This window comes from Oculina patagonica, chromosome 8, assembly GCF_052425735.1.
Source record: "Oculina patagonica isolate OP01 chromosome 8, crgOcupat, whole genome shotgun sequence".
NCBI classification, from domain to species: domain Eukaryota; kingdom Metazoa; phylum Cnidaria; class Anthozoa; order Scleractinia; family Oculinidae; genus Oculina; species Oculina patagonica.
In genome coordinates, this window is record NC_135765.1 from 15,351,470 (window position 1) to 15,376,840 (window position 25,371).

The window sequence follows — 25,371 nt, forward strand, 5'->3', positions numbered from 1 at the left end:
TCCGCCATGTTGACCGTGAGAACCTGGGCAGTGTATTGCAAATTTCATTACGATATTACATGACGTTGTCTTTGGAACTTGCTCCAAGATAAGATGGAGTCACTTCCAGAAGAAATGCTGTTTACAATATTTCAAAATCTTGACTCGTTAGAACTTGTATACTTATCAAGAGTCAACCGACGATGGCATAACCTCGCACTAAATCCTCGACTACACAGGTTTTTAAACGATTGATGTGTTTTTTTAATACTAGTGATCAGAAGCAGCAGTGATAAGCTTATTGTAGTTGAAATCACAGGCGGCCCAAGCGCACTATGTGAATTATTCATAAAGGTTTAGCGAACGTGACCCTTGCCGGCAAGATTTCCGCACAGCCCCCTACATTAATTATGCATACAATATTCTGACCGATTCGTTCTTTTCATGATTGCTGTTTATGTATAGTGATAGTATGAAATAGTTGCATACATAATTAATGTAGGGGGCTGTGCGGAAATCTTTCCATGCAACTATTTCATACTATCACTATACATAAACAGCAATCATTAAGTAATGGTCCGCGTAAAAACTAGGCAGGCCAAACGCAAAATCGATTAAAAGGTGTTAAGTCTTAATTATTAATTTCAATTAAATCGACGCATGTGATTGGTCAATATCAAAAAATTGCCCAAAAAAACAAGAAAATACTGACAAAAACAACATTTTTTCACGTAGTTTTCCCCATGCCCCTGTTATCCCCCTCACGGCCAAGTTTCAGTATTGTTCTATGCGCCAATCAAAAGATAGAACGCAAAACATGCAGCAAGCGCGATCTTCATGGGACGCCATCTTGGATTTGCGATCGGAGCTCTGAGCTTTCTAGCCATTTTATGAGCGAATCTTGTCGTATTTTTCACCAAATATATTTATTATATATTTCTCGAATACATACATATTATTTGTTACAATTGAAAAGTATATATCGTCGAAAATATCGATGAAAATGTCCTTCAAGAGTGACTGCTGCTTTCCACGACACGAGGGGTGACGCATTTGGAAATGTTGACCTGGAGCAGTTGTTTGCTGTCGCCTGCCAAGAAGAAAATTTTTGTGGCACTGGTAAATGGAGTCTAACTGGTCACAAGAAGTGAAAGCAAAAGATATCCTTTGTAGGGAGAGAATACCACTCCAAACGAGATGCGAATTTAGCACTTGCATTGAGGTAAGCTGAAGGCAGTGGGAATATTTTCACACGTCCGCGCGTGTAACTTCTTACAACTGGCTTGTTTGTTTCTTTCGAAACGCCTCTATCTTTACTGTTCTCACATTCGACTTCGTTATTTTTCTAGGCTGCTCCATTTTGAACTGCTACGCCACTTCAGGAATTGAACATACAAGTCTGGTGCCAGAATTGCAGGCCAAGCGCTGTTCAAGGCTGAACCGTCGCTTCGATTCTTCTTCGATTCTTCACAAGATAGCATAAACATTTTACAAAAACGAACATTTCGGCGTTCTCGTTATCGCTTGTATCTGTTCTTTGGAGAGTCTCAAATAAATTTGTGCCAGGAGAATCGATTTGGAGTACATGGAGTCTGTTTTTATCAAAACCTTTCCCGTGGCTCAGAAATGGATTCGACCTGGAAACGGACACGACAGACGGCGATTATTATTTTTGTTGATGTGATGGACATTGCTTCAGCATATAAAGATGTATTAGAAGACTTGTATTGAAAAGCATTACCGAACTTTTTCATCGAGGTATTTTTATTTTCAGTCTGTATTTAGAAGTTTGTTGCTGTTGGTGATATTTCGCGCGACTTTGGCGCGTTCCCAATATCCGCGTGAGTTGTTGCTGGTTTGGATCACAAATTGGCAGTTCTTTTGTGAAATCCGAGCGAAATGTTTTTCACGAGGTCGCTGATTGATGTATCGCTGAGCTGACCCCAAAGTTATTTTATATCATTGTAACTTTCTCCCTTTTGGCACGTAGAAATTGTCCAAATTTTAGATATATTACAGTTTTTAATGTATTGAATGGGTAGCCGAAATAAAATGTTGTTTGAATGGTTTACGAGTTATCTTAATTTAAATTTTAAATTCAAATTTCGCGCTTTTCGCGTGTGGGCCAATCAGGTCGTACAGATTTAATTTGATTAGAGAAATTAGCGCCTGAAGTCTAACTGCCGCTATTTCACTAGCCTATTGTTCTTTTGCCTAGTTCTTACACGGACCATTACTTAAAAGAACGAATCGGTCAAAATATTGTATGCATAATTAATTTAGGGGGCTGTGCGGAAATCTTGCCATAAAATCGACTAACCTTATTGCCTTGTTGTATTCTTTGTTGTTTGTCCGCTTCTCAGGCCATTTTGAAAACGCTTCAAAATGGCCTGAGAAGCGGACAAACAACAAAGAATACAACAAGGCAATAAGGTTAGTCGATTTTATTAGCGAAACATTACATATTATTCCTTTTGAAAGAAAATCGTTGAGTTCCCATACAAACCCTTATAAATCGCATCTTTGTAACACAACACCGCTCAAAGGCAAGGGTCACGTTTGCTAAAACTTTATGAATAATTCACATAGTGCGCTTGGGCCGCCTGTGTTGAAATCAAAATTTGTAGAATTTCAAAGGTTTAACGTTTATATCAAGCTTAAAATTAATAATCTTGATATGTTTAAAACTTACCGGTAATCAGTAGTGTTACAACTTTCGTAAGCTTGTAATTCTACTGGTCCTTTGGTGTAACAATTGCTATTGTATTGGGAGCTCAATAGGGGCAATATTTGACTTACCTATTGTTCTCTCTAAGGGCCATTTATGTGTGACCTTGCGAGAGATTGAGTTTAATTAAATTTAATAGAGTTTTGACTTTTTTGGACAATCTGGTTGGTTAGTGTTGAGCAAGCCGTTCATTCTTGGAGGGGGATGAAAAGGTTCACATTATCGGATGTGGATTTTTGTGATACATTGAGCGGATTTGCAGATTTCGAAAATACAGTGGATTGCGGATTAGCTATGTATTTTGTCCTTGATCCCGGACTCTGGAAGGTCAGATCGTGAATAATAAACAAATTTCGGATCACTTTAGTCGCTCCTCGTCGGTTTGTTAGCAGAGTTAACATGAAAACAAGCAATGATACAAAACTTTCCTGAAAAATTGGCATAACAATAACATCTTCTGTCTGTTGCAGTGAAACTATACCAAAGAAAGTTTTCAAGTAATTCGGATTCAGATTTCACATAATAATATTTATACTTAGTGGCGGATTGTTGGATTTGGCCAAAAAATAGCATGGATCACCCCTGTTAGCTTTTCCCTATTGAGACAGTGGGGTGACTCAATAAAATTGCAAAATACTTGCAAATTGAACTGGCTAAAATTTGTCAATTTTGTAGCACACAACAAGCTGTGCAGCCAATATTTCTCTTTTCTTACTAAGGATAACTATTTGTGTGTTTATGTGTAATTCTCTTGAATCTGTAAATCTGATATCCCTGTGAAGAAAGAAACACCTAAGGATAGATGCTGAGCACAGATGATGTTTCTTTTCAGATCTGCGGACTTTCAGCAGAAGAAGCACCTTTCCTCCTCTGCAATTTGCTACTACATCAGCAAGTTCAAACACTCACTGCAAGAATTGAATCTGCAAGAATGTTACTGGCTGAAAGGCGATGCTCTTTCTACTGCACTACAAAAGTGCAGAAAATTGACATCTCTCAATGTGATGGGTTGTAGTGTTACTAAGGAAGCCCTGTGTTCTGTTTTGAAACAGAATGGTAATCTCAAAACTTTGGCGTGGTCTATTTATTCCCCCAGTGATCTGTATTTACCTCCTCGCCGGGTTTCAAGAGAAACTTTCAGGGAGTTATTGGAAACTTTTTGTAATGGGCTTGCAACTGCTTTCACTGGTTTGGATCAACTGACGATTCGGTTTCCAGTCATTTTTCGTAAGTTTAAGATTTATTTGGACTTTGGAATGCCAGTCATTTGTAGTAAACTGTGCTTGAAAAGGTTTGTGCTCCAATGGTTTGACGTAGCTGACAAGGCCATACAATGTGTTAAAATTGTTATTGAAGGAAGTGGCTTTCAATTTCCACAAACAGAGCTAACAACATTTTTTTCAAATTCTACACCTTTTAACCACCACTTAACTAGTTTACAAGCAATGTCGTTGAAGACAGCTGGTTCTGAAACTCTTCGCACATTTGTTTTGCCCAATTTTATTTCTAAACTGTCTGACAATTGTGACGAGCACATCAAAAAGTTGGCGACGAAATCAACAATAGTTAACATGGACCTAGGAGTATTGGGTTTGCAGGAACCAGATCGTCTGATGTCAATTCTTAGCGCACAACAGTCCTTGAGATATTTGAACCTTACTGGAATGGACATTACTGGCCACATGTTGCAAGTGATTGCTACTTCCTCACCAAAGCTTGAGTTTCTTAATTTACGAGATTGCAGAGAATGCCTCACGCCAGTAAGTCTCATTATCATTATCATCATCATTGATATTCCCATCACCCTGTGGGAGCATAGGTCATCCACCAGTTTCCTTGTGTTTCCTCCTTATTTAGAGATAATATTTGCCTAGCAGTAAAATATGGTTAATCAAAGAAAAATATTTTAGGATCATACAAGAATACATGGTGACCATAAACGTTACTTCTTGAATCTCTTACACTTGTGCAATGCATTTGTAGGTTTCTGGATTGTAATGTGATCATTCCCAGGAGCCTACAAATGCATCACAAGAGCGTAAAAGATCCCATTCCGTTTATGGCCAGGCACATATGCCTCTAACTACGGTTTTTCAAATAGCGTGTAACAGCGAACTAGTTTTTTATGACTGATGAAGGCTTTTAAAAAAACTAGCTGTGACACCTAACAACAATGAAAAAAGTCAGCGACAAACCCTTTTAATGCCAATAATTATTACCGGTATGTCAATCACAACAAATTGTTGACCAATAATTTACAATAGCTGGCCTATCCAAATAATGTTGGATAAATATGTTTGTTCATTCAGGCAGGCCTTTTAGAAGAAACTAGATATTGATATCTCTTTAGAATCAAAGTCCTGATAAATGGCTGTTTTCATTCTCATTGTAGATTAAAGGGTTGGAGACACTGGCACTTTGTTGCACAAACTTGGCCCACTTGAATCTCAAGGGAGTTCACTACGGTCAAGATTGTGGGGAAAGACTAAACAACGTCATGGAGATCATCTCAAAATTCACTAGTCTTGTTTCTCTGAGCCTTTGCAATTGTGTACTAGGCTCAAACGGTACAAATAAGACAAGTGAGCAAAGCTTAGATGAAGACTTGCATAAAAGAAAAAGAAAGAGTCTGCGTGGCTGTCAGTCAAGTGAGAAAATAGCGACAAGTTCAGCTAGCACTTCAGCTGCCGATGATTTACAAACACCTTGTGATGAGTTAAGCTGTGTGCGAACGTTTGATTACCTGACACAAGCCTGCAGTAAAATAACAGAATTTGAACTCATACGGTCTGCATCACAAGGAATTAACTTTGTTAAAGGTTACTATGAGTTACGTAATAGGTAAGTGATGTTCCTAAGCAATACAAATAGAATACAAAAAATACAAAAAGTATAACCTCATCATCAATTATGCAAGCTGGTCTTTATCCAACTCTCTTTCTTTCAAATATTTCCAAAATACATTAAGGGGAATTTTTGCTGCCTTCTTTGTATTCTCGCTGTTTTTTGTTCGGCCAATAAAAAAAAAGAAAAATAGCGTCAAATGAAAACGTAAATTATCTAAAAGAAACTGTGTGACTGAGGCTGTGGATCAGTTTAAAAAGCAAAATTAGAGAGTTCCCTGTCTGAAGGCCTAGGTTAAGCTATAATTCAAGTTGTTTTCAAGCCCTGATCATATTTTAAATCATAAAAGATTATACTGTTTAATTCCAATTATAAGCCCTCCACTTATGAGCCCCCTTGGTTATAGGCCCATCTACCTGGAAACAAAAAAATAAATCCGGTTAAAAGCCCCCCTGGATATAAGCCCCCCTCTGCTGGATGACAGTACTGAACAGGGTTGAATGATGCTTTATTATGACTTTTTAACTTCAAAACGTATTTCGATCAACACTGCTGTGGCTCGTTTCAAAACAGTTTCTTTATTTTTCTTTATATTTGTTTTATGGTATAAAGAGTCTGGAGACAAGAGTGTTGCCATGGTTTTATCGTAATATGAGCCGTCATGTGTCTTGTGTGATGTACATTTCTGGTGCCAAGTTTGAAAAACACTGCTCTAATATTTCTAATAAAAGATACTCTTGATTTCAGTGTTTTGTCTTTTTGTGGAACGATTAATGATGTCATCACTTTCCTCATTTGCATAATATAAAAACGTATTAAATATCTCTAAAGCGAAAAAAGATATTTCAAAATGTAAAACGCCATTCTTCTTTATGTTAAAAAAGCCTTCAAAATAAGCGGCATTTATTTTTTACTTCAGGCTTCGAGTAGGCGTCAGGTTTCAAGCAGAAGAATGCATTGGAATATGTCACACAATTCGAAGCTCTTATGACACTTTGCTGTCAATTGCCAACTGGAAAAGTTTGCAGAGACTAACACTAGCAGGTTTGTAGGAGCTAGAAACTTGCTCATGATCTAGCTAGGACAGTGAGCTATTGTTGGACAGTGACAGTGGAGGGTGGTTGGGTAATTGCTTGTATGATGAGTTTTTTTAAGCTCTGGCAGTATGGGACACTTTGGCCTGATGTGGACCTTTTTTATATCGCATGTTCTGCCTCAAAAAAGGGATATTCATCATTCACATAGACCAGTTCGAGCTTCACACCTAAGGGACCAGTCATTATTTAGAGGCGAGGGGGGGGGGGGGGTGGCTGGTGTAAATGGAAGCTGAGGCTTTATTGAAATTCTCCTGACCCTTCCCCTTTAATAGACACATTTTTAATGACCCTTCCCCCTCTTACCCACTCACTCCCTTAAACCTCCCTAATGTACATGTTCATGTATAAATCTATATGTCCCCCCTTTTGCCTTGCATAAAAATTTTTGACCCTCCCCCTGTTTGCACCAGACCCTCCCCACCCTCTAGATAACTGTACAGGGTTACTGTATTTTCTGGATTTTTCTACCAGCTGTGACTCTGGTCTGATTTGAGGCATAATGGGTGCCGAAAAATCATCCCTTGATTTCCTTGTCCGTACACTGTTAAAGATAAAATCCATTTTAGAGCAGTTTTCACTTGAGCGTCAAAAGTAATTCGTGTTTGCATTGCTACGTATAGTGATTGGTTTAAAACTCTTGTGCCACTTTCTCAGCTAATCAGGAGTAAACCCAAAACCAGTCCTGACTCGCTTGTGCATATTTTCCTGCGCTTCGTGCTGGCTGCATGTATTTGCTTTGAGTTTTGATTGGTTTACTGGATTGTCTGTGTTCTTTGTGATTGGCTAGAGTAATTACTTTGGTTATGGTTTTACGACACTCAATTGAAAACTGCTCTATACAATGACTTAGTACATTTCTTATTATTAGGCCTCTTTGCACCATGTGTGCATGAGGGCACCACTTGCAAATATGCAGCTCAAGAATGTTTTTAACTTTTTTTTCTTGTTTCCTTTAGCACCGCTCATGCAAGGAAGTTTGGAATGCCTTGTTACCATAGCAAGAAACTGTCCCAATCTGCAGTTCTTATCTCTTGCAACCCTGTCTAATCTTAACCATTCAGGAAATGTGGCTTTACTTCAAGAAGCTCTTTCTTGTTGCCATCAACTAAGAGACCTCAGGTTGGCATTTTCTTGTAGCTATTAGTAGCCAGAAAATGATTACCCTTTGGACCATTTACCAAGGACATAGACACTCGTGGGAGCAATTAAGCTATTTTGGGGACGTGGATGGGTCACTTAGTCCCAAGGGAGTCCACTTATTAAGTCTTAAGGGTGTCCTCATATTTGGTCCCAAGGGTGTCCATCCTATAAGTGCCAAGGGTGTCCATCCTATAAGTGCCAAGGGTGTCCATCCTATAAGTGCCAAGGGTGTCCATCCTATAAGTGCCAAGGGTGTCCATCCTATAAGTCCCAAGGGTGTTCATCCTATAAGTCCTAAGGGTGTCCACCCAATAAGTTCCAAGGGTATCCACCATATAAGTGTCAAAGGGTGTCCACTTATTAAATCTCAAGGGTGTTCACATATTTAATCCCAGGGGTGTTCACTTATTTAATCCTGGGGGTGTCCACTTATTTAGTCCCAAGGATATCCTTGTATTAAGCCCAAAGGGTATCCACTTTTTAAATCCCAAGGTTGTCCACTTATTTACTCCCAAGGGTGTCTACTTAAATGCTTCCAAAAGTGTGTATTTGGTCCCGTAGGTGTCTACATTTATTCCCTACCTATTTGGTCCCAAAGGAATCAATTTAGTTGATCCCAAAGGCATCCCTGTATTTAGTCCCAAGGTGTCTGGGTCACGTCATTCATGGACTGTAGGTTTCTATTGCACTAACAAGGGGATGTGATGTTCTCTTCCCAGACTCGAGCAGCCATACTTAAAAATCACTGAATCATTTGTGTTGTCGCTTGGAGAATCAAAACATCTTGAACGTGTTTGCATCATTGCCAGGGAAGGTCCAATGAAGATAGATTCTCCTGTTGTGATCTCATTGTTTAAAAAGGTATAAATGAGGTATCTGAGAGTATTACTCAACTTTAGTATGACTTAACTTTACTTAATGTAAACAGTCAAGTTCTTTTTAACCTAGACTCACTGAGACAGAATTTTCAGTGTCATTTAACAATGAGCTGAAATACTAGTTTACTGATAAATCAGGGTTTGCAGGGGTCATGAAAAATCTGCAAAAGTAATGGCATTTAAGAATTTTATTTGCCAGGCCTGGAAAGTAAATGAATTTAAGTGTGGGCCATTTAAAGTTATGGAAAATGACATTGATGTTAGAAGTCTGTAAATTATTGATTGCTTAACTGAAAGTAAACCAAAGTTACCATGGCAGCTATTTTTTAAGTTGTTTTTTATTCTGCTTTTTTTCCTACAGTGCCATGAACTGTTTTATTTTCAAGTTCTCTGTGATATTTCAAGTAAAGATAGCAAAATGATGATGGCTTCTGTGGAGAAAAGGTAACTCCAAATTAAATTTCATTAATATTATATGTCATCTTCTTTTAATGAAACAAATTTTGTTGGAATAAGCCATCAACATGTCAGCTCAGTTATACCAATGGAATTATTTATTATAATATCTTAATATTTTCACTTAATGAACCATGTTCATTAAGTGGCAAAGTTACTCCAGCAAAATACTTCTCTGCACGTATTGCAGTCCTATAAAAGGGAAGCCTCAAGCCAAGTGTCCTATACTGCCGGAGCTTATCCCAGTTTCGATAGCGTTAAGTGGCTAAAAATATTTCTACTCCCCTGAATGGGATGCTAGTCCATCACAAGGTCCTCCCCCCTCCCCAGCATTAGTTCAGTTATACACCTGCGTGGAGAGAGGAACTACAGTGTCCTGCCCAAGAACACAACACAGTGACCCCAGCCAGGGCTCAAACCAAGACCATTTGATCCGAAGTCTGGCCACCATGCCTCCCACCATTGCAGGGCTATGCTGCTAGGCAATCTTAGGTCTGCAATGTGTGAAAAAGGTACAGTGACATACATGTTACTCTCTAAACACATTTCATGCCAGCCAGTAATTTTGTTCTCAATGTATATCATGCAGGTTTGTAGAGGTACGTCCAGGTCTGATTGTGTCTGTAGTTCCATTTTGCCAGGCCTCCATTCCAAACACTTGCCAAGTGGAGATTGTCAAGACTGTTCCAGTCGTGCATCTCAAAGAGTTGTTTCTTTTTGGAACTTCAGTTGCAACCAGTGTTCCTACCTGAGTACAAAAAAGACAGAAAAAGGAAATTCAGCATGTTTTGTTTAAAAATATGTATAACTGGTCTCAAGACTGATAATAATATTATCAGTGTTAAAGGTGCAACGGTCCACTGACTCTACTTGAGTACAGGGAATGAACAGCAAAAGAAAATTTGTTTATCTTTGTTATCTTTGTTTATTATATGTAATTTTATTTGCTCAGGAAGAGGCACTGAGATTTACAAAACATGTTCGCTGTCACTTTATTGACCTACTTACTCCAAATGAAAATTAAAACAATTCTAACTAGAAGAAGTGCATAAGTAAGTGGTTCTGACTTTTTCAAAACAACTTGATGGGTTTCTGTAGGAAACAGTGATGTTATTTTATCCCAGTTTAAAAATTTATGAATAACAGTCTGAATCAGAGTTAGACATTTTTATCATCACACTGGGCCAACCACCCCCTCCCCCTGAAAAAGAGCACATATAACCCCAATTTTTTTTGCCTCATTTCGCTCCCGCTCGCAGAACTTCATGATCAGGGAGTAATAACATTGTAAGAAGTACAAAATTTGGGAAATCATACAGTTCACTACTGTAGTTGTCTTCTGATTCCACTGGATTGTCTCTTTCAAGTTCGCGATCGTTTGATTTTTCCTCACAATTTGTTGACCTTGAATCACTGTCGCCTACATTTTGAAGAAGACTTTGATCAGCAACCACCTCGGACAGTTGCTCGTCTTCTGGGTCTTGAATTCATAAGCGTACGGGCACCTACGGACCGGGGGGGAGGGGGTGTAGATCTTATTGCCATAAAAAAATGAAATGCGTTAAAGCAAATAAAGAGGCATAAAAAAATGGACAACAAAACATGCATTGAAATAGTTGTGTACAACCCTTGTCTGCTTTCTCAATTAATTTTGTGGCCTTGTCAGAAGATGTCAATGCACTAAATCCTCTTTCTTTGGGAATATTTTATTTATTCACTCTAGTTCTGCAAAAATTAAAGTACGGGGGGGGGGGGGGATTTACATTGTTTTCCGTCACTTGAAAGTTTTACAAAAGCGTATGAAATATTCAGGGGTAAATGGCTTGAAACATTTTTTTGAAAGTTTTGACCTGGCTTAGGACTAAACATTCGAGTCAAAAGCATTAGCTTCATCACATTTGTAACGGCTTTGTTTCAAGGCCCTCGATCCACCACGCGCAAACGATCAAGCTATGGAAAATCCAACCTTCTGATCTACCTCGCCAATATCAGGGGTGGTGAATGGTTCTTTAGCCAAATTTCAGGGGTCTCGTTGTCTCGAATTTTTCTATGACGCCTTCTCGGAGTCTCGATTTTTTTTGCAAGGCTAAAAAGGTCTCGGGCTCGCAGGACAGTTATCAGGAAAATATAATCAATTAACAAGGAGCTTCAGTGCTATTTCATATATGATAGGGGTTGGTTAGTCTTGTAAAATTTCGATTCTACTCCATATGGCAACTGGCTGCCTGGCTCCACTAGCCCCCAAGATTATTCCAGGCGGCCAATACTGACTCTAATATTAATCTTTGTAAGGGCAAGAAAGAATACAACCACCAGCCACTGGGAAACTCAGCCGCCATTTAGCCTACCAGGGACCCTAGTAGGCTGTTTGTGTTCAGGACAAGGAGATGCAGCTTAGTCAGCTTACTCGTCCGAAAACACAACAAGCCGGCAATCCTAAATGTTCAAATCAAACTTCTTTGCGGAGAATTTCATTTGACAACAGATTTTCCTTTCACCTGTGTTACGAATGAGAGAGAATGAGAAAAACTGTGTTGGTCACGTTCCTTGGTTTACGGTTGAACAACAAAAGAAGAAAAGAAATCCAGACCGCATGGTTGCTTGATGAATTGTCTTTTAAACTCCTTAACAAAGAAGTTAAAGCAAAAAAAAAAAACACCCAATCAGCAGCTCAGGCTTATGTCCACAATCTAGTTAGAGAGCCGTTTCGCACCTCACACGATTATCTGCTCCTTCCCTAACACGATGTCTTGTCGCTCTGTTACGGTCCGCTCGGCTTGGCCCCCCTGCAAAGAATCCGATAAAACTCCTTACGATAATTCTCTGAGAATATCACATAAAGAATTGGATTAATGGCGCTGTTGCAATAACCAAACCACGGGATGACAAAATGAACTTCCATGGGAATTGCGTGCTCGTACAGAAGCTGCGGATTAAAAACTCTGATCATCTCCAATGCTTGAAATGGAAACCACGAGAGAGCGAAAATAACAACCACTGTTATCAACATAACAGTCGCGCGTCTACTTGTAGCTTGGACTCTTTTGTGTGCGATAAATGCTGTAAATGCGATAAATGCTGTCAATCAAATTATTCTCTCTACATACCTGTATCGGACCCTGTATCGTCCGTCAAGTCTGCCATGTTACACCTCTTAACCCAAGCACTAAACTCACTCGTCTTCTTTCTGGGGTGGAAGAGGAATAATGAATAACGGGCTAAAACAGAAAATGAATAAGGAATATTTAAGGTTTAATGCTTGGAATAATGAATAAGTCATTTCCAGTAAAGGAATAATGAATAGTGGTTAGTCACCGTGCTCAAACATTATATTTTATCTTCAGGCCAAAGAGAGGGTGGGACACTCAAAATAATTAATTGTATGATGGGCATCTAAAATAGTGCAACACTTCTACCAGAAAGCCTAAAATAGCGTTTCTGGGGTTCAAAAAATGAAAATTTTCCCGGGGGAGCATGCCCCCGGACCCCCCTACTTTATTATGTATCAGGCAGCATCAAGTGCATCCCACTAACTATCTGGTTGCAAACAATCAAAGCTGACCCACAGTTATCGACACAGTGACAATCACGTCCCATCAATACACTACAGTATTTTTGTTATCACTTTTAACTGCAATTTTGTCTGATATTCGAAATTTAGCTTGATACGTTGTCATTTTTTGGGGGGGAGGTGGGTCATATAAAAAAAAAAGGATTTACGAAGGGGGGCAGGGTAAAAATATCTGATAACGAAGGAGGGTAAACGCATTTTTCAGGCACTGTCGATCAAATTCCACCGCAATCCCATACAAAATGAAGGTTTAGTTTATTTAGGCAATAGGGAATAATAAATAGCAAGAAAAGTCTGAAAATGAATAATGAATAAGTCGTGAAAAATGTGGAGGAATAATGAATAAGTCACTTCCAATAATTCCTCTTCCACCCCCGATCTTCTTGTCTGTGAGAGAAAAACGAATCCCGAGTCTATTTTAAACTAATTAACCCCTGGGTTGAAAGAAATTAACCTGCTCTCTACGACACTCGGGATTCTAACAAAAGGGATTTCGAAATTCTGCTGTCTAGTTGCGCCAAATGCCCGTCTGTTTTAATGAATAATTATATGAATAATTGATTCAGCCAGCGAAAAAGTGTCGTTTAAACTAACTATACTAAAGTATAGTTAGCCCCTGGGTTGAAAGAAATTAACCTGCTCTCCACGACACTCGGGATTCTAACAAAAGGGATTTCGAAATTCTGCTGTCTAGTTGCGCCAAATGCCCGTCTGTTTTAATTACAACATATTATATGAATAATTGATTCAGCCAGCGAAAAAGTGTCGTTTAAACTAACTATACTAAAGTATAGTTAGCTGAAAAGGGGTCGCTATAAAATCAATTGAATTTGTATTAGCCATGCGCCTTAGAATATGTAAAAGTCTACGAAATGTTTAAGTTCTTTTGCTAGCTTATCTCAGTTGATTAACTCAGTTTGCGTACATTTGACATTGACCCTACAGAAAAAAAAACATTTCCTTGAAAGCATACTGGCATTAGGATTTTTTCTGACTTATCAATACTTTTAGATAACGAGAAACATCCTGTAGCAAACAGTATGTGGTGCGGTTTACTAATGATAACAAAAGTTCTTTCTAAAAAGTAGGATCGTTTTGGCACCAAAAGAAAGAAAACAAGAAACAAAACTTCCTGGTCTAAGTAAAACTATAATCAGTGTTTACTCGTTTGCAATTTCCAAACGGATTTTCCGGAAAATTATTGTTCCGTTTGCTTTCACACCGAAATTTCCTTGATTAGACCCGAGTCCAAATGAGCAAGTTAATACCTGGCTAAAAATCCTCCGTAGCGTCACTGATTAACCGTGCGTAGCCGGTTTATAATCTGGCCGGCGTTTTTTTTTTGTCGTTTGTCGTTTTGTCGGTAAATCGTTCCAGACCCATGCGGCCCAGCCGGCTCCTTGGTTACGGTCACGCAGGATTTAATGTTTACTAGCGATCACTCGTTTAACAGTGAACTCTCTGCTCTTTGTTTAGAGTGAAATGTATATTTTTGTGTCATTCGAATGTTTTACCAGAAGAGAGGACTGAATAATTACATAGCCAAACCAAGGGGACCAAAGACGGCTTGGACATGTCCAAGCTATTTTAAACTTCCACTAGGTCAGACCCATGCCACGCGATCGCTCGCCTGTAGCTATAATAAAAAAAATATTCACCAATTTTAAAAATATTTACGAATACTCTGCACTCTGTTTGTGTGAAATATTTATTTTTTGGTTATTTAGGCGTTTGGCTCGGAGCGAGTACAAGTCGTACAATTTACCCGGAATGTGTTGAATATTGCAAAACAATGACTTGTTTTATGAATATTAGTAAAATCCCGCTCACTTCAAAATGATTGCAACTGAATTTAACTGAGGGGTCACGCAGAATTTGGGAGAAAAATCAAACATGATTATAGCAATTTGCGAGAGGAATCGAAAGCAGATAGGACCAGATACAGTAAATGATAAATTTAGTTCGGTATATTTCCAATACTTTTTCTGTTGATGTAATTCGTTTTGAACGTAATGTTAAGATTTGTCGGCTTGTTTTCTATTTTTTTTTCTCTTGGCTTATTGCCGAAGCCCGAAAAATTTCGGCACTGGGGCTGCAGCCCCCTCGCACCCCCCCCTCGCAACCCCCCTAGCAAACCCCCCCACCCCCCGCCATGCCTTGTTTTGCAAATTTCATTACGATATTACATGACGTCCTCTTTGAAACTACCTCCAAGATGGAGTCGCTTCCAGAGGAAATGCTCTTTACAATATTTCAAAATCTTGACCCGTTAGAACTTATATACTTATCAAGAGTCAACCGACGCTGGCATAACCTTGCCCTAAATCCTCGACTACACAGGTTTTTAACTTGATGTGTTTTTTTTTGCCTAATGATATAACTGAATTGTATGGTATCATGGTCATCGTATCCGTGTACAATGCAATATAAAGCTTATTGTAACTGAAATCAAAATTTGCAGAATTTCGAAGGTTTGTCTTTTATATTAAGCTTAAAATTAATAAACTATATATATTTCAAACTTATTTAGTAGTGTAACAGCTCTTGTAAGCTTGTCCTCTAGAGGCATTGTTGATTTTGTTCCTGATGTTTTTTCTATTAGAATTACCTTTTATTGTCTCAAAGGGCCTTTCATTTCGTATTGTCAATGAGCTTTTCCCTACTGCGATACCGATGTGACTTGATAAAATTGCAAAATGCTTGCAAATTGACTGCAGTCAAATAAATATTTCTGTCTTTCTTAGGGTAAATTTATTCTGTTGAATCTGTAATCCGACTCCCTGTGGAAACAGAATAATTTGGTAAGGATAAGTGCTAAGCACAGATGATTTTTTTTTTCAGATCTATGGACTTTCAGCAGAAGAAGCACCTTTCCTCCTCTGCAATTTGCTACTACATCAGCAAGTTCAAACACTCCCTGCAAGAATTGAATCTGCAAGAATGTTACTGGCTGAAAGGCGGTGCTCTTTCTACTGCACTACAAAAGTGCAGAAAATTGACATCTCTCAATGTGATGGGTTGCAGTGTCACTAAGAAAGCGTTGTGTTCCGTTTTAAAACACAACAGTAATCTTAAAACTTTGGCATGGTCTATTAGTTCCAGTGATCTGTATTTACCTCCTCGCCCAGTCTCAAGGGAAACTTTCAGGGAGTTATTGGAATCTTTCTGTAATGGGCTTGCAACTGCTTTCACAGGTTTGGATCAACTGACAATTCGGTTTCCAGTGCTTGTCCACAAGTTCAAAATTTTTGTACCATTTATACTGAATTTGGGAATGCCAGTCATTTGTAGTAAACTGTGCTTGAAAAAGTTTGCGCTCCAATGGTTTGACGTAGCTGACAAGGCGATACAGTGTGTCGAAATTGTTATTGAAGGAAGTGGCTTTCAATTTCCAGAAAGAGAGCTAACAATCTTTTTTTCAAACGATGCACCCCTTTGTCGTCATCATTTAACGAGTTTACAAGCAATGTCCTTGAAGACAGCTGGCTCTGAAACTCTCCGCACATTTGTTTTGCCCTATTTTATTTTTATACTGTCTGACAATTGCGATGAGCACATTGAAAAGTTGGCGACAAAATCATCAATATCATCCAATGGACCTTGGAGTGCTGGGTTTGCAGGAACCAGACCGTCTGATGTCAATTCTTAGCGCACAACAGTCTTTGAGATATCTAAATCTTACTGGAATGGACATTACCGGCCACATGCTGCAAGTGATTGCAACTTCCTCGCCAAACCTTAAGTTTCTTAATTTACGAGATTGCAGAGAATGTATCAAACCAGTAAGTCTGCAGCATACAAATTTACTATAAATTGTAAATACCGTAAAATTCTGAAAATAAGCCCTTGGCTTATATTTGCTCAACGTCCCTTTCATGTGGGCTTATTTTCGGGGTTGGGGGGGGGGGGCTTATATACAGAGGACAGGGGGGGCTGTATTTTTTTTTAATAGAAATTTTTGTGTCAAAAGTTTTTGGGTGTCTAGGTGGACAGGATACTGTGTCTGGAAATTTTTGCCCCCCACAGGGTTTTGGCCCAGATGGTCAAAACCTAAAGAGGCATCCTAGAAGTCCCCACATATACACCATTTTAATAAGTCGAGACGCCATTTTGAATATTTAACTTTCCGCGAATGACGTTGTTAATGAAATATTCATTTGTGCCTTGACGTATTAAAATAAAGTATCTACCATTGTAATAGGCTGAGGTGTCATTTTGAATATTTTATTAATGACGTCATTTGCGGAAAAATAAAAATTCAAAATGGCCCCTTGACTTATTAAAATGGTGTATAGAGAGAAAAATTTCGCTGTAGTAGGAAAAATCTCGATTTTTGCGAACATGGCTCACAAAGGATTGCTGAAAAGTACGTAAACTAAATGATTGCCGAAAGTTTGCTGGGGGTGGAATAAATCACAAAGGATTCTGGGACAATACAATCAATAATGTAGGACAAAACATTTTGATCATCTAGCTGGGCCTATATTAGAACAAACTAGTTGTTGATTTCTCTTTAGAATCAAAGTGAAAAATTGCTGTTTTTATTCTAATATTGTAGATTCAAGGGTTGGAATCACTGGCACTATGCTGTACAAACTTAGCTCATTTGAATCTAAAGGGAGTTCACTACGGTCAAGATTCTAGGGAAAGACTAAACAGCGTCATGGAAATCATCTCGAAATTCACCAGCCTTGTTTCTCTGAGCCTTTGCAATTGTGTGCTAGGTTCAACCAGTAAAAATAAGACAAGCAAGCGCGCCGCTGATGAAAACTTGCGCAAAAGAAACAAGAGGGTTTGTCATGGAAAGAGTCTGCGTGGCTGTCAGTCAAGTGAGAAACTAGCGGCAAGTCCAGCCAGCACTTCAGCTGTCGATGATTTACAAACACCTTGTGATGAGTTAAGCACTGTGGGAACTTTTGATTACCTGACGCAAGCATGCAGTCAAATGACAGAATTTGAACTCATACGGTCTGCATCACATGGAATTAACTTTGTTAAGGGTTACTATGAGTTACGCAATAGGTAAGTGATGCTTTTTAAGCGATGACGTAGTCGAGCTTTATGCCGGAGCCCTTGGATCGGTTCTGTCGTTCTCGTTCGAACAACCGAATAGGACTGGGAACTAACTACAGAGAGAACAAAGATTAAGTTTAACACAACAAGAAATCGCCACGAAGAACACAAAGCAAAATACTCCTGGGAAGTTAAAAAGGACTAATAAAAGATATGAACGAAAGAGACAAATTATATTTGACAAATTCTATTAGATTCAGTAAACAGACAGATGTACAATTGACCTGTGTAAAGGAGAATAATGCGCCAGATAAAAGAAATATGTTGCTTTTGTTTCGGGGTTACTGTCCCTTCTTCTGTAGAATAAATTGAAATGCCAGTTGATTTTTTTCCACCGAAGAAGGGACAGAAACCCTGAAACATATGGAACATATTTCTTTTATCTGGCGCCATGTTCACCATTTAAAATCAGCATATAAAATCACTGTTTACATGCGCTACGCAGTCGCTCGAAATCATACAATGGGTCTGTGTGGTCCGGTCAGAGACAGAACTTGACCTTGCATATCCGGTCGCTCGCGAAAGGTATCGTGTATCGTAGATTAGATGTCACGCTATAAGGTAACGCAACTAGAATAAAACGCATAGCTTGAAGAAAGTTTTCATTTTTCTAACGAGGTGCAATAAGCACACAACCATTACAAATGGAAAAATGTATGGTGCAAAGATAATATAGGCAGTGACCGAAAAGTATCCGTAAAGCGAGGTAAACTTTGTATGAGAGCGTTTCACTTGGGTCACAGAAAAAAGTGTCCATTGTCTGTTATTAACTTAATGTTAGAGAAAATGTATGGACAAACAAAACTGTTCGTATTAAGCGGGCGCCGTAAAGCGGTGTTCCACTGAACTTTAATTTACGTTAATTTTTGACAAATTTCCTAAAAATATTTAAAACCCTTTGTAAAACGTCATCGCTTCTGCATGCATTGCGTGCCAGTTATTTGTAATGGCTTAATGAGAAGTCGTAACTGATCCAGCTGTTTCACTGTAAGCTCACTTGATAGGGTGACCCTTGTCAGTTTTGAAATAGCCTTAGTGTCAGTCTGCTGCAGTCAGGGGCATAGGGGTGGGGGTGGGGCATTTTAAGAATAACAGCATGTTAAAGTGAAGAAGAGGTTCCCCTAAAAACCTGCCAGTCCTCTGTTGGCCAACTTCAGTCATCTATCAGCGACTATTGACAGTTTGTTAGCTGACTGTTGGCCATTTGTTGGCTGACATTTTGGCTAAGCTCTCATCCAACAGTCGGCCGCCAGACCACTGACAGTCGGTAACGTGTTGGTAAGATGTCAGTAAGTTGTCCGTTATACCATAACACTTATGGGCTACCTCATTTTCCTGTTTAACAAGCAAAAATTGAGTTCTGAAGTTTTTGTAATTCAATTTTTTTTGCAAGCCCTTGGCATATTTTGAATTGTGAGAAATTATATGCTTAGTACATTTTCACCTTTTCAGGCTTCCAGCAGACCGAGGCACTGGATCGTGCCACACAATTCGAAACTCTTATGAAACTTTGCTGTCAGTTGCCAACTGGAAAAGTTTGCAGAGACTAACATTAGCAGGTTTGTAGGAACGAGAAACTGGTTCATGATCTAGGAAGGACAGAGAGCTTGGGACAGTAGGGGAAAGTGGCTGAGTTATTGCTTGTATGATGAGGTTGTTTAACTATGACAGTATGGGACACTTTGGCCTGGTGTGAACCTTTTACTATATCACATGTTCTGCCTCAAAGAAGGTGGCATTCTTTAGTTCAACAAACCAGTTTAAGCTTCATGCCTAATTAGGGACTTATATTTCTTTTTTATTATTAGACCTCTTTGCACCACTGCCAGGGGCGGATACAGGGGGGGGGGTGGATAGGGTGGATATCCACCCCCCATTTTTCAGTAAAAAAAAAAATTCGAAATGTCACTTTATTTGAAATAGAAAATAAATAAAGAAAGAAAAATTAGCTCTTGCTCATGTCTGGTTGTTGTTACGCCACGTTTCGCCGTCTGCCGCCACTTAGGGTTAGGGTTAGGGTTAGGGTTAGGCCCTAATGGTCTGCCATCCAACCCCCCCCCCCCTTTTGAAATCCTGGATCTGCCTCTGCACTGCATGTGTGCTGCATGTGGCCCTTACTTGCAAATATGCAGCTCAAGAATATTTCAACCCTTTTTTCCTTGTTTCCTTTAGCACCGCTCATGCAAGGAAGCTTGGAATGCCTTGTTACCATAGCAAGAAACTGTCCCAATCTGCAGTTCTTATCTCTTGCAACCCTGTCTAATCTTAGTCATTCAGGAAATGTGGCTTTACTTCAAGAAGCTCTTTCTTGTTGCCATCAACTGAAAGACTTCAGGTAAGATTTCTCTGTTGGCTGTAGTAGTAGCCAGCAAATGTTTACCCTTGGGACCATTTGCCAAGTAAATGGACTCTCATGGCCCAAGCAATTAAACTATTTTTGGAACTATGTGGATGGTCACTTATTTTGTCCCAAGGTAGTCCACTTATGGGTCAAGTGCTAAGGGTGTCCTCTCATTTGGTCCCAAGTGTGTTTACTTATAAAGTCTCAAGGATGTCCTCTTATTTTATCCCAAGGGTGTCCACTTATGAAGTGCCAAGGGTTGTCCACTTACTAAGTCTCAAGGGCATCTAATACTTGAGTCCCAAGAGTGTCCACCTATTAAGTCCCAAGGGTGGTCACTTATTAAATCTCAAGGTTGTTCACTTATTTAATCCCAGGGGTGTCCACTTTTTAATTCCCAAGGGTGCCCAGGTATTTAGTTCCCAGGGTATCCTCTTATTAGGCTAAGGGTATCCACTTTTTAAATCATAAGGGTGTCCCTTTGTTTACAGGGTTTGTACGCTTCTTGAAAATCCTTGAAAACCCTTGAATTTCAGGAGTTCGATTTCAAGGCCTTGAAAGAACTTGAAATTGGTTTTCAGTCCTTGAAAGTCCTTGAGGCTTCAAGGCAATGAGAAGACCACCAAAATATGCAATTTTTTTAGTTCTTCAGCAAGCACATCAACGACACAACAGACTGGAAATCGTTGATTTGGGGTAAATTTCATGAAAAAAAGTCCTTGAAATTTTCAAGAAGGGTCCTGGAAAGTCCTTGAAAAGTCCTTGAATTTTTGGCCTGAAAAAGTGTGCGAACCCTGTGTGTCCTCCTATTTGGTTCCAAGAGTGTTGGTCTCGAGAGTGAACACCAATTTGGTCCCATAGGTGTCCACATTTATTCCCTCGGGCATTCATGTAATTGGTCCAAAGGGTGTCTACCTATTTGGTCCCAAAGGTATCAATTTAGTTCATCTCGAAGGCACTGAGATCCACGTATTTGGTCCCAAGATGTCTTTCACACGATTAATAGACTGCAGGTTTCTATTGCACTAACAAGGGGATGTGATGATTTCTTTCCAGACTTGAACAGCCATACTTCAAAATCACTGAATCATTTGTGATGTCGCTTGGAGAATCAAAACATCTTGAACGTGTCTGCATCATTGCCAGGGAAGGTCCAATGCAGATAGATTCTCGTGTTGTGATCTCATTGTTTGAAAAGGTATAAAATATATTTTTCACACACAAAAAAGAAAATATTCATACAACTCCCGCAGAAATTATTTTTGGTCTCAACCCTCCAAATTAAGACCATTTTAGTCGCCATGACGACTAAAATTTTGGAGCTGGCGACTAAATTGGAAACAAAGTCGCCAGCCTGGCGACTAAAATTGAGAAGGATTGAAAGCATGAGCTTTATTTGGCGACTAAAATTTTTTACTGGCGACCCAACCATAGGCGTACGAGGCGGGGGGGCGAGGGGGGCTGCAGCCCCCCCAGTGCCGACATTTTTCGGGCAAAATGCTTAGAATCCGGGCAACAAGCCTAGAGAAAAAAATAGAACATCGACCTCAGAAAGGGACAATAGGAACAAGGTTGATAGAAAATAAGCCGACAAAACTTGCAAAAGAAAACGTATTGGAAATATACCGAACTTTGTGGTACAAAAGCCTAAATTTCTTATTCATCTAGCTTTCGTTTCCTCTCGCAAATTGATATAATCATGTTCGATTTTTCTCCCAAATTCTGCGTGACCCCTCAGTTTGATTCAGTTGCAATCATTTTGAAGTGAGTGGGAAATTGGCAAGGGCGACCAGAAGTAAGGATTTCCCATAGCTTGAGCGTTTGCGCGCAGTGGATCCAATGTAAGACCTTGAAACAAAGCTGTTACAAATGTTATGTAGCTAATGCTTTTGACTCAAATGTTAAGTTCTAAGGGCTAGCTCAAAACTTTCAACGAAATGTTTTAACCCATTTACCCCTGAATGTTTCACACGCGTTTGTATAATTTTCAAGTGGGGGAAAACAATGTAATTTGGCTCCCCCAAAATACTGTCATTTTTGCTGACCTAGAGTGAACACATAAATAAAATATTTCCGAAGAAAAAAGATTCAGTGCCGATTGACAACTTCGGGAGACGCCACGAAATTAATTAAAGAACTATCGTTTTCTTTAAGCAGTCACGCAAGGTTTAATTTGTACACAACTATTTCAATGCACGTTTTGTTGTCCATTTTATATGCTTCTTTATTTGGCTTTCAACGTTTGTCATTTTTTTCGGGCATTAAGGTCTTCGCCCCCCCAGGTCCGAAGGCGCCCGTACGCCTATGGACCCAACTTGAGCAGTTGGTGGCCAAATGGCCACTAAGGAAAAAAATTAACTTGGAGGGTTGGGTCTGAACAGTCCACACTTGTGGAAATTCCAGTTTTGCTTTACACCTTCTTTGAGAAGCTAATAGCTTTTGGAGCTCCCCTCAACTCGGAATGTCTTTCCTTGGCATGGGGTGGGTATGGATCTTTCCTGGAGCCACTCAATATGAGGTGTCTGAGAGTAATCTAAACAGCTCTCCATTTAGTCAATTAATTCACTTTCATTGTGCATGCATGCTGGCAACAATGAGATAAAATACAAATGAAATGACTTTGTGCAAAATACCACCATATTAGAGTTTCCTACAAAAATGAAAAAGAGAATAATTTTATGGATAATAAAAATTCCCTGAGGTTCCACAGTATCTTATGCTGATTTTTTTTACTTCTATGTAAGGTAAATTACCATGGCAGCAAATATTCATAAAGCTGTTTTTAATTCTGCTTTTTTCTTACAGTGCCAAAAGCTGTTTTATTTTCAAGTTCTTTGCGATATTACAATTAAGGCCAGCAAAATGATGGTGGATTCTGTAAAGAAAAGGTAATTCCAAATTAAATTTCATTGATATCATTATATGTCATCTTTTTTTTTAATAAAACGAATTTTGTTGGAATAAGCCATCAAGATGTCAGCTCAGTTATACCAATTGAACTATTTAATATTTTATTTTACTCAAGTCCAATGACATGGGATTTTGAATATTGTTCAATACAAAATGGCAGTCAATTTTGTACCTGAATGATGTAGGATGTAACTTTAAACAATCCCTCACACTTCCCGAGTAGTCTTTGTGTACTTTTAAGTACACAAAATAATCAGTACATCGGTTCTTAAACCTGCACTGCAAGGTCTTGCCAGCATTTATTCCCTGGTACCCATTTATACACGTGGGTGGAGAGAGAAACTTAAGTGTCTTGCCCAAGAACACAACACAGTGACCCAGCATGGCCAGGGCTTAAACCCAGACCATACGATCCGAAGTTCAGCATGCTAGCCATTAGGCCACTGCACCACCCACCATTTGCAAGCCAACACTGCTAGGCAATCATAGGTCTGCAATGTGTGAAAAGGGCTACAGTGACATACATGTTGCTCTCTAAACACATTTACTGCTAGTCAAATATTTTATTCAAAATGCATTTTTATCATGCAGGTTTGTAGAGGCACGTCCTGGACTGATTGTGTCTGTAGTTCCATTTCGCCAGGCCTCAAGTCCAAACACTTGTCAAGTGCAGATTGTCAAGACTGTTCCAGTCGTGCATCTCAAAGAGTTGTTTCTATTTGGAACTTCAGTTGCAACCACTGTTCCTGCTTGAGTACAGAAAGGCAGAAAAAGGAAATTCAGCATTTCTTTGTTAAAAAAAGTCTAACTCATCTCAAGACTGATAATAATTATCAGTTTTAAAAGTGCTATGGTCAGCTGACTCAACTTGAGTATAGGGAATGAACAGCAAAAGAAAATTTGGTTATCTTTGTGTATTCTATGTAATTCTTTTTGCTCAGGAAGAGGCAGAGATTTATAAAACATTCGCTGTCACTGTATAAACCTATGTTCTCCTAAACTTAAAGTTATTATTAGATATATTAATAATTAGAAATTTATTAAATTCTATTTTGAAGCCCCCAGCTCAATAGAAAAAGTGTATATTAAGTAAATGTGTCCTCTGTCTGCTTGAAGGTGTTCTCCTTGGCCATTTTTCAAAATCACTTTGCTATATGCCTTTATTTCATTGAGCACTTCAATTAAATTATAAATTATCCATAAAGTAATTGATTAGTGAATTGTAGTAATAATAGCAGGCACACACAAACAAAGATTCTCTTAATCAGTTACTCCAAAATTATATTTTTTTGATAAAACGATTAATGAATTTTGAAGTTGGCACATCCCTAGTATGTGCTAACATATTTTACCTATTCACTCCCAATACATTTTCTGGTAATAAAATTAGTCAGTGTTGATGCAACCTTGTTCCCAGAGCATCTCTCCTTTTCCTCCTTTATCGTCAATGAGAGACAAGGGAGGAAATGGAGAGAGGCCCTGGGAACGAGGTAGGTGACAGACCAAAATGGTCATCCATAGTTTAGTAGACCTTGAGTTGATTGTCTTTGATTTTGTTTGTTCAGTTTAAATACAACATGAGTGTAAACTTTGTAATTTAATTAGTTTTCACTTAGAAACTATTTTGTTGATTGTTGAGGTAACTTGTATGTAATATATGGATACAAAGTTTCAGATTTCCGGTCCAAATTTAAAAGAAAAGTGAGTACTCATTAAGTCACGCCATTGTGTTTCGCAATGTTTAACAATGGTCTGACTTAATGAGTGCTCACTTTTCCTTTGAATTTGGACTCAAAGTCTGAAACTCTGGATCCGTGTATTGCTTCAGTATATGCTATTATACCAAAGTTTAATATATTAATTTAATTTAATTAGATTGAAAAACAATGTTTTCTCACAAATAAATTATTTTGTTGCTGCCAACTAGTATCAGATTTTGAACATTGTGAAGTTCCAGAAGATATCCATACCCAACCCCCACAGAGGGTTTTTGGTTTGAATCCCATCCCCCACCCTGCTGAAAATTCCACTTTAGCTTCATACTTTTCTTTATAAAAAAATGGCTTTTGAGACCCCCCACTCCCTCACAATTTGTCAAATATTAGATTATGTAATTTAAAAGAAAAGTGAGAACACATTAAGTCACGCCATTGTGTTTTGCATTGTGTTTTGCAGAGTGGACAAGAGACTAGTTGCCCCGCCCCCCGGAGGATGTCAAATATTAGATTATGTACTTTATATTCGAAGTTACATTGACGTTTCATATTGTAACTAGGTTGTTGTTATTTCTCGCCGCGTCGTGGTCTGGGATCTAATGTAACTTTCAGGGGCCCGAACTCCCCTCATTTCATTAA

At 38.9% G+C, this 25,371-nt stretch overlaps 2 protein-coding genes across 6 annotated transcripts; both read left to right on the forward strand.

Annotated features, from left to right (window-relative positions):
* Nucleotides 1-93: 93 nt before the first annotated feature.
* Nucleotides 94-23,983, forward strand: LOC144664517 (F-box/LRR-repeat protein 18-like). 5 transcript variants are annotated; one of them, XR_013572821.1, is made up of 9 exons: nt 94-218; nt 3,540-4,467; nt 5,100-5,548; nt 6,471-6,595; nt 7,605-7,767; nt 8,508-8,649; nt 9,028-9,110; nt 9,712-10,080; nt 23,965-23,983. XR_013572821.1 is itself a non-coding variant. In XM_078525685.1 (8 exons), exons 1-8 carry the CDS (start codon nt 94-96, stop codon nt 9,872-9,874), a joined length of 2,178 nt encoding a protein of 725 aa, XP_078381811.1. In that variant the 3' UTR covers nt 9,875-10,487. The 5 variants fall into 5 exon arrangements, 3 of the variants coding, with proteins under 3 accessions (XP_078381811.1, XP_078381812.1, XP_078381814.1); XR_013572822.1 differs by lacking the exon at nt 23,965-23,983 and having other exon boundaries at nt 8,508-8,660; nt 9,712-9,742; XM_078525685.1 differs by lacking the exon at nt 23,965-23,983 and having other exon boundaries at nt 9,712-10,487.
* On the forward strand, nt 14,908-23,934 carry LOC144664516 (F-box/LRR-repeat protein 18-like). The gene is given in 9 exon segments (XM_078525684.1): nt 14,908-15,033; nt 15,535-16,285; nt 16,287-16,475; nt 17,252-17,715; nt 19,219-19,325; nt 19,939-20,101; nt 21,164-21,305; nt 22,913-22,995; nt 23,609-23,934. Coding segments are annotated over 9 exon segments (2,187 nt in total). The 5' UTR covers nt 14,908; the 3' UTR covers nt 23,772-23,934.
* Nucleotides 23,984-25,371: the final 1,388 nt, after the last annotated feature.